General features: G+C 55.4%; 1 protein-coding gene across 1 annotated transcript; it reads left to right on the top strand.

Moving 5' to 3' along the window:
• Positions 1-7,409: 7,409 nt before the first annotated feature.
• Positions 7,410-9,808, top strand: EPOP (elongin BC and polycomb repressive complex 2 associated protein). Its single transcript, XM_035569877.2, has one exon. The coding sequence runs from the start codon at positions 7,553-7,555 to the stop codon at positions 9,806-9,808; it is 2,256 nt and encodes a 751-aa protein (XP_035425770.1). The 5' UTR covers positions 7,410-7,552.
• Positions 9,809-11,524: the final 1,716 nt, after the last annotated feature.

Below are 11,524 nucleotides of genomic sequence, written 5' to 3'. Positions count from 1 at the left end.
TTCACGGAGGAATCTTAAATCATAATTGCTTTAATATATAACATTTAAAGGCTTAGGAAGAAGTGTTGTAGGTATGAGTTTGCTGTGCAATTTAAATAAGAATTGATAAATGTTTTTTTTTCAAAGAATATAAAATGCTCTTTGAGAGAAAAGGCAATATCTAAGACCATTCTCTGTTTTATAAAAGCACTGAAAGATCGTGGCTTTTTTGCCTTGCATTGCCTCTAATTTCTACTGATACCAGCACGTATTGAATGGTGAGGAATAGTTTTGGTTTAAGCTTATCTTAGCAACAAAAATATTTTCCAGCATTCTTTTAATTCTAAACTGAACTAGTGAACACAATCATGCGTTAGTAGTAAATCAGTAGGTTAGACATACTGAGACTTTTCCTGGTTTATCCAGGTTAGATTTAAAGGGAACAAACAAACACAATTAAAGCAAGAATGAAGATTTCTCTGCTTGAAATTTGTTACAGAGAAAATGTTCTGGGTTTATTATTTAATAATCTGCATTTTTTTATTAATAATTGTTCCATGTAAAATGAGTAAGAGACTGTATTAAACAACAAGGGCAGAAACAACTAAATCACAATGTAATATGGGAAACATCAAAAGGCGACGGAAGAATAATGCAAATTCTCTGCTAGCTTTAAGATAGAGGCATGAAATCTTTAATCTACAAACTCACTGTCCCTCCTTCTTAGAAGTCTGCTTGGTTTTTGGTTTTGTTTGTTGTTGCTCTTGCCTTGTTTTGTCTTCGCAAGGCGCACACTCAGCTGTCACAAAAATCATCTTTGAAATCGTCGGGAAAAAATAGCTTGTGAGAGGCAGCAGGAAAATGGAGGTTGTCCCCCTCCAGCCTCCCAGCGCACCCCCGGCAGCTGCCGAGCTCACCAGCACCCTCCTGCACGCCTCTCGGCAGGGATTTCTCCAGGAGAAGGAAACCTCTTGGAACTGCTCAGTTGTATTTGCTTAGGAAAACAAACAAACATTTTTTTTTTTCAAGCGGCAGTGTTTATTACTGTATAATTTCCTTCAGCTGCTCTCGAGAAAATGTGGTTTCTTTGTTAGAGGATGCTGAAAGACAGTTTATTAAGAAAGATAGAAGTAAAGCACAAAGTATGAAAGAGTGCCCTTGGGATGGTGAAAGTAAGGGGAAAGATGGGTGCATTTTTAATTCCCTGAGCTGGGACCCTCCTCCCACACCAGTAAAACCCTGCAGAGCAGGGCGAAAACACAGTTCGGCCGATAAAAAGCCACCGACTCCGTTCCTTCTCCCCTCCAGCCCCGACTCCGCTGCGGCCCCACATCCTCTGCGGGCATGGGGCGGCTTCCTGGGACCTGCCCTCTTTGCACGTAAATCTGTGGGTTTTACTCCAAGCAATTCTCTAAATGTTTTAAATGTCGTTGGAGTGGCACCATTTGGTCTGACGCAATTTATTTCTCTCCCTAGGCCCCTCCGGTGGTTTAAATCCCCCAGTTTTCATGAGTTTGTACTTTTTCTTTTTTTTTTTTTTTTATTTTTTTTTTCCTTCTAAAAACATGTTGTTTAGAGGAAAAGGGAACAACAGCAGCACACAGCCCTAGCCTGCAACAGAGCTAGCTGAGCCTACTTTCAAAATAAGCACACTTTTCTGTCTTTGTATGTTGAAACAAAAGAGAGCGAAGCGGGATTTGCATCTTTATAAATTGTCACTAAATACTGCTTTTGTTTGCATGGGGGTAGCACCTAAAGGAAAAATCCCCGAAGAACCAAACATCTACTAATAATGCTCCGTGCACCATAGCACAAATTCGCTGCAAATTATACAAACCCGTTGCATACAAATACAGAGCGCTGCAAAGGTTTATGCTCTGCCCTTCTCTCCAGCCACTGGTTTTCCCGAAGCCTATTATAAACATGAAAACAAATAAATGGCTAAATTCACATATTCTTTTATTAACAGCAGGATTTATTAAAATACTAGTAAATAACGATGCAATGAGCTTGAGGTTTAGATGAAGAATGGAGAAACATTTTTTGGTGGTTGGGTTCAATATGAATCACAAACTGCCCATGGAGAGGAAACTTTCTAAGGAGAGAAATCCTGAAAAATAACTCTGTCCCATGGGAAGGCGAGGGAATATCTATACCCTTGAGTGCATCTGAGAGCGTTTTAGCAATCCCTGGCTGCTGGCAGCACGGAGGTGGGTTCTGGAGAAGGGAGGCAGTCGCAGAGCCACCACAGCCCCAAGCAAAGGCAGCGTTTTCACTCGGGCCTGGCTGGCTGGCTGTCCGTCCATCTGTCCTGCAGGCCGGGCCGGGCTGGTGGCGTTTGGATCTGCTTCTCTGGCTCCCTCCTGTAGCCTGTAAAATGTTACAGAGACGTTTAAAAAGCCAGTGCACCAAGTGATTTGTAGAAATATTTTCATCCCGGACAGTTTAAGTGCCTGTCAGGAGTAACTGCCTCTGATCAAAATATTACGGGTCTTAGGCAGTGCCTGGTGCTGAGGCTGCTTTCAGCTCCCTGCAGACGTGGTGGGCTGCCTCTGGGTCTTCTAAAACCATTTGAAATTAAATTAATAATAATATTTTCCTTGCAAAAACCCTTCATACCCAAGCCAAAGGGCTTCTCCATGATCCCCCCAGAGGTGTGGAGTGTCCCACTGGGAGCACAAGGCCCTTCCTGCCCCTCTGGCAGGGAGATGCAGCCTCGCCATGTGGGTTTCAGGATGGGACCAGCCGTGTGGGTGCTTTCTGAGGGGTGCCTGTTCTGCACAGGGGCACGCTCAGGCTGTCCCTTGCTGTGAGGCCCTCTGCGTGGAGCGATCTTGGCACTGTTTTTGCCACCTGATTTTCTGGGATTTGTTTCCCACCAGAAAAAGAAAGATAATAAAATGATTTTGTGCAATTGACATAATTAAATGGGACCAATACTAGTTTCTAATCACCGTTTCTGTGGAAAATTGGACATAGCTCCTCTCTAAGTGCCTCCTGCTCTGTGAAGCTCTCTGTGCTTTCCCCTGCCCTCCCCCCAGCTCCCCCCAGCACTGTCCTGTTCTGTTTGCACCTGCCTTTCACACACGTCTCCCCCCTTGCTTGCTCGGTGGGCTCTCCACAAAGGCTGGTGAACTTGGGAAACCCGCGAGTGAGCTCTGAGCCGTGTGAGCAGACCCAAATGGGCCATTTGCTGCCACAGCCTGACCTGTGCTGAGAGACCTGACGTACCGGGAGCCCAGCCCCAAAATGCTTCCTCCTTGGGTCAGCACAAGCCTATCTGGAGTTTTCTGGAGGTTTTTGCTTTTTTTTTTTTGCTTTTTTTTTTCCTGCCCCAGCCTTTGATTCCCACCGGCACCCTTGCACCAGGTCAAAGAGCAAGCGAGGTGCTGAGGAAGCCCCAGCTGCTTGCCCCAGCTGAGGGAGGCGTTTGCAGGCTCCTTGCTTCCTACAGCCCGAGAGCCTCAGCAGTGCTGGGGAGGTGCAGAACCTCCACGGAGCCGTGCAGGATGGATCCATCCCACCTGGAGCCCGCAGAGCCAGTGCTGGTGCCCGCTGCCTGGTTCCCAGTGCTTGGTGCCCATCGGGGAGGGCCAGGTACACGTGTGCCGGTCTCCTCCTCACCAGCAGCCACCCACACCCTGTCCTCACGTGTGAACTTTGGTGCCAGGCAAAACTGTACCTCATCCACAGCTAGACCCACTCAGGACATTGCGTTGGGGTCTGCTTTCCAAGCAAGCTGGCTCCCCAGCAGTAAGGTAGCCGGAGAGGCTCCCCTCCTCTTATTTCGCTCTGAACTGCCCGCGTACCCCGGCTCCAACACCCCTCTGCTGAGGGGAAGGGAAAACGGTGGGAGATGGGGGGGTGCTGCTGTGCACCCTGTACCGCCAGGATCCTGGGAAACGGGAATATCCCAACAACCTGGTAACTCGTCCTGCTTCCTGCGGAAACTGCCAGCCAACTGACAGGCGTAAGGCAGAAACATGCCAGGGCCCATGGGTGGCATTACCGCAGTGACCCCCGGGTGATTGTCCTCTGCCTCGGGGGGGCGGATTGGCACCCCTGGCCCCTAGAGCAGGAGCTGGGCTGGATGCAAATGTGCACAGTGCCAGCTCGCCAGCAGTGCCAATTCCCAGGATGGGCTCGGTCAGCGGCCGCGGCTCAGCAGCTGCACTGCAGGGCTGGGGTCGAGCCCCCCCTGCCCACCCCAAGACCTACAGCTCATCCTGTGGCCACTTCCACAGCAGGCCTGCCCCGACTGTAGCGATGCACATATGTATGTGTAAAAGCTGTCACACACCTAACAGCTCCAGCTCGTCTACAAAATCATAAAGCAGCATCGAAGGTGGTAAGGCGAGGGACAAGGGGCTCATTATGCATACAGTAAGTGACCCAGGGCCGGGGCAGCAAGGTACACTTACGGGGAAACACGGAGCCGTTACGGTGCTACTGAAACCCCTGCGCCTCTGAACCACGGCCCTGCTGCGAGCACCCAGCCCACCACCATGGATGGGTGGGTTCGCAGGGTCTGCATGCCCCACGTCGAGCTGTCTGTGTCTGTACAGAGACATCAGTGCGTGCACACGCACACATATTCCATACCGAACTTTATTCATAGCCAAAATATTGTCTATCTGGGTTTCTATTGACAGAGATTTAATGGGAAATGACGTATCTATACATTTGCCTGTGCGCGGCTTGTGAGCCCTGTTTCCTCCTGGCTTGCGATCAGGGGTCTCTGTGTCCTCTCTAAAGCCCTACGAGCGGTCAGAAGCAGTTTATTGCACTGCTCGAACTTGTATTTTCTTTACAAGAGCCCCTCATAAACCCCGCGGCTGCATCAGCTGCATCGGACAGGGATATTACATGCCAGCTCCTTCCCTCCACCCCACGCTCCCCTCCTCCAGTCTGGCACGGAGCAATGCTCAGCCTATAGGTAAAATGGCTCTGGCTTTCTGTGGAAACAAAAATACGCCGGATCTCCCTTCTTATTTGCAAAGGGAAACTCCAGTCTGGCTGCGAGCAGGACTTCTCGTGGTCCCTCGCGGCGAGCTGTGCCGACAGCAGCCCCTCTGCAGCAGCCAGCTGCAGGATCCCCGGACTGGCCACGTTCCGTCCAGCGCGATGCAAACTCTCCCCCCTCCCCTCTGCCCAAACAAAGAGGAATTTCGTGTTTGTGTTGGACGGCAGACCTTTACTCACAGGAAACTCTCTGCCTGTGGAAAACGAGGGTGAAATGTGCTGGTTTAATGCAGCCAGATCTGGAGAATGTGGCATTTTCTTTTCTCAGCAAGGCCACGAGTTTGCGGGGTGTGCGCGCACATGTGTGCTAGGAAGGGGAAAAATCCTGCCATTGATTTCTTCTGCAGCAGGATCGATACGGCATCGGCTCGCCTGTGCGTGAGGCTTGCCTCTCGTCTATCGGCGAGAAGGTAAATGCAAATCAGGTGATCTCCGCTCCCAAATTAAAGGCGATGTTGGAGTTATTTTAATTTTTTTTTACACACATAGTCAGGAATGTGCTTCCTCCTCCTCCTCCTATGGGATTGTTTCTAAATCGGGATCATTTGTGGTTGATTGTACATATAGTTTAACAAATTATTATTATCAAATTACTCAGATTTTGCCATTTGAACCACAAAAAAGGAGAGGAAGACTAAAAGCAACTTTTCATGTGGGAGACAGACGAAGCTTAAAAGGGAACAGCATGCGCTGCAGAGCTGCAGCCTCCCTTCCCCCAAAAAGGTTTCCGAGGTAACTGTTTCCCCAAAATTAGCCTCCTGAGCAGAGAGTTAAAATCACTCGGTCCAGCCTCCGCGGCTGCACGCCCTTCGCTCAAGTAGCTCCAGGTTTATAAAGAAATAGAAGGGACGGGACAATGGAGCTCCGGGCTGGGTGAGGGTGGGTTTTTTACCCTCCCTTAGAGACAGAAATCTGCAATCCTCCTTTTGGGAAAACGGCATCTGGTTTGTAAGGCAGGAGCGAGCTACCAAATGCCGAAGAAGTCTTGGGACTGAAAGTTTGAAATAAAGTTAAGCAGCGCACAAAGGCATGCAAATGAATTTCCTTTTCTTTTTATTCCTCTCTTTTTTTTTCTTTTTCGTTTTCTTTCTTTTTTCTTTCATTTCATTTTTTTTTTAAAGACAGAGTTTGGAAGAAAAAGGTGAAAAGTGAATAAGGCAAGCGTGTGAGTAAAAAGGAATATGAGTATCTTTGCATTGCTTTTATTTGCACTGTTGCCGATGTTATTGTTGATTCTAAGCTCCAGTCCGTGCTCATTCCAGATCATAAATACAGTAATTGGCAATTAATAAGCATTCCACTCCGGGTTGCACGATGAATTGTTGCAGAGTCAATCGTTTTGAACAACTCGCTTAGAGTAAAACCTTGCACGGTTTATTAACTATATACGTGCACGCACACACACCCATCCCAGAGGAATTCGGAGAGATTTTTGGAAAGCGCAGCAACCTCCCCGCAGCTGAGCCGGAATGCCCCAGCCCGAACAAAGCAGAGGCGCCGGGCGAGCTGAGCCTGAAACTACCTCGAAAACGCAGCGTTTTGTGGTTTTTTTTTTTGGTTTGTTTGTTTGTTTTTGCTTTTTTTTTTCCCCATTTTAATTTATTTTTTTTCTTAAAGAAAAAAAAACGGTGGCTATTGTGTGGGACTGCCCTGGCCGGGGGGCCGGGCGGGCGCGGTGCGGGGCTGCGCGGTGCGGTGCTGCGCGGGGCTGCGCGGCGCGGTGCGGGGCTACGGGGCCGCGTGGCTGCGGGGCTGCGCGGTGCGGGGCTCTGGGGCTGCGCGGGGCCGCGCGGTGCGGTGCGGGGCCGCGGGGCCGCGCGGGGCTTGCGCGGGGCTCGCGCTGCGCGGGGGTGTGCGTGTGAAATGTTGGGGGGCCGTGACGTCACGGCGCGCCGCTGCCCAATCAGCGCGCGGGCCGCGGGCCCGGCTCCGCGGGGTGTTCCCAGGATGAAGCGGCCGCGGCGGCGGGGCCGCGGGAGCGGAGCCCGGCCAAGGTGGGAGCGCCACGGAGCCCCGGGGCTCCCCCGCCTCGCCGCGGCCCCGCCGCTGCCGCTTCTGCCGCCCCCCCCGCGCCGGTAGCTTTGTTTGCTCAAGCATCTCAGGGGCTTCGCGCAGCGGAGGGGGGGCTGCGCTTGTTGCTACCCCCCCTCCTCCTCCCCCCCCCCCCGCGGGTTATTTTCGGAGGGGAAGGTGGGGTGCGCGGCCGCGGGGTGGGACCTGGCTGGGGGGAGCCCGGAGGATGCGAGATGTTTGACTTTTTTTTTTTTTTTTTTTTTTTTTTTTTTTGCCGGGGAGGGGGAAGACGAGGAGTCGAGCCCCAGCCCGGGAGGAGCTGGGTGTTTGGAAGATGTTGCGAGCCATTGACCGGAGCGTTTGAAGGGGCGATCGGCTGCTTTGGATTTTTTTCTTTTTTTTTTTCTTTTTTTTTTTTCCCCTCCCCCCTCCCCCACCTCTGCGGAGGGGTAGGGATGTGTGATCAGGGAGTGGAAACAAATATGTCCTTATTTTCAATGCCCCCTTTGAAAGAGACAAAGTAAACGCTCCTTGCAAAATGTTCCTGACCTGCGAAGGGACCTTCGGAATTGTTCCAGCTACCATGGATTACAATGGGGAAGCCAGGCCGGGGGATTTTCATGCCGGCTATCAAGAAATCGAAGGGATAAACTTGGGATACTTACAGATCAATGGCACCCAGATGTTTGCCTTGGCCCAGGTCCTCAGCGACCTGTTTAAGGATATCCCCAGGACCACCATCAGCAAGAAGATGGAAACCTTAAAGATCAAGAGCCGACGCTGCGATCTCAAGGAGCTCCGGACCCTCAAAGCCATCCACTCGGTGCCCACCCGCGCGGTGAAATGCTCGCTCATATCCAAGGCGGACCTGGAGGCTCTCTGCACCTCCTGCAAGAGCCTCAGCCCCAGGAGGAGGAAGAGGAAAAGGAAGAGCAAGCGGAGGGAGCAGCTGCTGCTGCCGGACCCCGGGGAGCTCTTCGCCTGCCCCCGGCCCCAGCTGCTGCCGCCCTGCCGAGCCGGCGCCTGCTGCGCGCCCGCGGCCCCCGGGCGCCCCAAGCTGCCCCCGGCCTTGGCCAAGGCGCGCTCGGCGCCGGCGGCGCTGCTGCCGCAGCCGTTCCACCACCGGCCCTTCCCCGGCCTCGAGAGGGCCCCGCGGGGCCGCCGGGGCTGCGGGCTGGCGGAGCGCGGCGGGCTCTTCGGCGGCGTGCTGGGCGCCTACCCCCGCGACCTGGCGCTGCTGCACCCCGCGGCCGCGCACCCCGCCGCGCACCCCGCGGCGCTCGCCGAGCCGGGCCGGCGCAAGCGGGGCCCCTGCTGCGCCAAGGGGCTCTTCCCGGCCGAGAAGGGCCCCGGGGGGGCCCGGAAAGGCCGCTCGTCCGCCTTCCCCGGCTCCAAGCGGCAGGGCACCTCCGCCGGCTACTCCAGCGACTCGGACTCCAGCCTGGACTTCGGCGGGTCCAGCCCCGCCACCTCCAGCGACTCGTCGGAGGAGGAGGAGGAGGAAGAGGAGGAGGAGGAAGAGGAGGAGGAAGGGGACACGTCGTGCAGCAGCGAGGAGGGCAGCTCCTCGGAGTCGGAGAGCAGCTCTCTGTGCAGCGGGGACTCGGTGCAGAGCACCCGGTACAGGCAGGCGGCTCTGCCCCGCTTCCAGCCGCAGCCCCCCCGGGAGCCCCTCGGAGACGAGCGCCCCGTGGAGCCCCCACCGGGCGCGGGCAAGGCGCTGCGCCCCGACCCCGACCTCCTCTTCCTCTCGCAGCAGCTCTGGGCCAGGACTTTGCGAGCATCAACTTCGGAAAGTTTGAGCCCGGCTCCAGCCCTGGGCTCGGGGGCCCAGCCGCAGCCGGAGCTGTACGCAAAGCAGGAGGCCTCCCCTTCCTCCTCCTCCTCCTCTTCCTCCTCCTCCTCCTCTTCCTCCTCCTCCTCCTCCTCCTCTTCCTCCTCCTCCTCTCCCCCTCCCTCCCCGAGCAGCACCCCTGTGGGGGACCCTCAACAAAAGGAGGGCGGCTTTGGGGACGCAGAGCCCTGCGCCAAAGGGAAGGATTTGCACAAAGATGCCTCGAACAATAGAGCCTCGTTAGGCCCCAGTGACCAAGCAGAGAGGCAGAGCGAAGCTTTAGCCGGCCGAGCGGCTTCCCAAGAGCCGGCCCCGGGCTCGGCCCCGCAGCCCCCGGCCCCGGAGCTGGCGGGGAGCCTCGGCCCGGCGCCCCCCGGGGAGGCGGGGGAGCCCCGGCGGGAGCACTTTGACAGGCTCATCCGGCAGTCCAAGCTGTGGTGTTACGCCAAGGGGTTCAACGTGGACGGGAAAAGTTTGCGCCACGGAGGGAGGACGGAGCCCTGCAAAGCTGCAGAGCTCAAATCCCCCGGCTCCAAAAGAGCAGAGAGCCCCAGCACCTTGTCAAACAAAGCTTTGAAAGGCAATGGCTCGGAAAGGAATGCCAAGCGCAGACGCCTTGCCAGAGGCGCTGAGGCAGAAAGGCAACAGAGCTCCTCTAAAGGGAGGCCACAAAAGACTCAAAGGAGGAATGCCAAAAAGGGAAACACTCATTGCAAACGCCTCGGCAGCGCCGGGCCAACCCCGCCTCGGAATTCCTTCAGCCTCATGGGCAACTTCCCCTGTATTCCCTCCCTGGTTGTGGGGGAAGATGGGGACCTGTGTCCTGCCTCCTCCCTGGGGGTCAAAAACTCCTGGGCCCTCTCCAAAACTCACCCGCTGTGGAGCTGGCACCTGGGGGGCAACGCCATCCCGGTGCCCCCCAGCCTCAAATTCCGGGGCTATAGCTTGGAGGATCTCTAAGGACCGCGGACGGCCCGGAGGAAAGGTTTACACGCAACAGATGCGAGCCGCAGGGCGGGCGGGGGCCGGGGCCGGGGCCGGGGCCGGGCGGGGGGCGCGGGGCCGGGCGGGGGGCGCGGGGCCGCCCCGAGATGCCGAGCCCCGGGAGCGGCCGGGCCGGGCTCTGCCGGCGAGGGGGGCCCGGGCCGGGTGCGGGGCCCTGAGCGGGTGCGGGGGCCGGGCGGGGGCTCCCCGCTCGGGCCGGGGCTGAGGTTTCGGTCCCCCCCGTGCGCCGGGGCCCGGGGCCGGTTCCGCGATGCTGGAAGGAGCGCTCGGACCGGGGGGGCGCCGACCCCTCGCCCCCGGGCTCTCCGCTTTTTTCCCAGCGCCGGGCTTGGGGCGGGGGCGCGGCGCCAGGTGGGGGCGCGGGGGGGTCCCCCCGGGCCGAGCTCGCCCCGGCCGGCAGCGTCGCCCCTTCCCCGCCCCGGCCGCGCTCCGCTCCCCACCCCCGGAAGCCAAAAACCGCTGAAACGAGGAAAGAATAGAGCCGATTTCTCCCCTTGCCTCCATAAATGCAGTGGATTAAAGTAATAATAATCACACGCAGAGAGAAATAATGATGTCATGCAGCATAAACACTCCTTTTCGGCCCGAGTCAATCCCGGCGAAATTGGGAGCAGCTAGTCCAAATAACTATATTAATAGCAATGTAATGTTTTCTGTCTACTTAAGAGACAGGAAGAAAACACAAACTTTAAAAAGACCAGGAAATTCTGTTTGCTAAAAGAAAACAGGAGGCTTTGAGAGGAAGTTATCTGAAACTGCTGCATGTATATTAAAAAAAAAAAAAGTGAGTTGTTTGCTGGATAATAACCCTAACTGTGCTAGCCTAAAGGTAGCAGGCCTGTAAAAGCTTTACGGGCACAAGAAATAGGATCCAGGAGCATTAGCAATAGAGTACAGATGGACAATTTGATCTCTCCCGAGCTCCGAAGTGGAATGCGGGGAAGAATGTGGGGGGAATGTCTCTCCTCTCTGCAGAGGAAATCATATCCCAGTTTAACTTTTCTTGCAAACCACTGTCTTTGTAACTGGCTCTTTTGACTATTTCTGATGTGATTTCCACCCCGCTTTGGCATCAAAGCCCGACGGGCCCTCTGAAGCCTGCTCGTTCCGGAGACGTTAGGCAAACCAAAGCTGCTGCGGCTTGGGGGAGCGGGGGTGGGTTTTCCCCCTTCTTTTCAACAGAAAATGTTCGCAGCCCGCGGCCGGGCGGGCGCGGCCGGGATCCCGCAGCGCGTTTCGGCCCGGCCCGGGGCCGCCGTTCCCCCCCCGCTGCCCCCCTCCCGCTGGGAGCAATCCCCCGGCCCTCCGCAGCGGCCTCCTCGTCCCGCGGAAAGGGAAGGGAGAGGGAAGGGGAAGGGGAATCATCGCAGGATTCAAAGAAAATATTCCCATCTGCCACGGCTGATTTTGATTTTTTTGGTTTAATTCCACCAGCGGGTAAAAAAATGGCATTTTAAGGTCAAACGTATTTTGTATCTATTAAGCGATGTTTTTCTTGGAGCTGGTGAATTGTTGCTAAAAGCGGTGTTTGTTTGACTTGGGTTTGCAGCGGGTTTTTGGTTAACTGCGGTTTTTGTTGACTTCAGCCCGCCGCCCGGAGCAGCGGCGGGACCAAAATCGCCGTGTCCCGGGGCCGGGCGGGCTTCGGCCGCAGCCGCGGGGGGGTCCCCG

The sequence above is a fragment of the Cygnus atratus genome, chromosome 25 (assembly GCF_013377495.2).
Source record: "Cygnus atratus isolate AKBS03 ecotype Queensland, Australia chromosome 25, CAtr_DNAZoo_HiC_assembly, whole genome shotgun sequence".
NCBI lineage: Eukaryota > Metazoa > Chordata > Aves > Anseriformes > Anatidae > Cygnus > Cygnus atratus.
Note: the sequence above shows the minus strand (reverse complement) of the source record. Positions and strands in the feature narration are given on the sequence as shown.

What these genes read in the sequence shown, in the direction of transcription:
- EPOP (XM_035569877.2), top strand. Translation starts at nt 7,553, where the DNA reads ATGTTCCTGACCTGCGAAGGGACCTTCGGAATTGTTCCAGCTACCATG.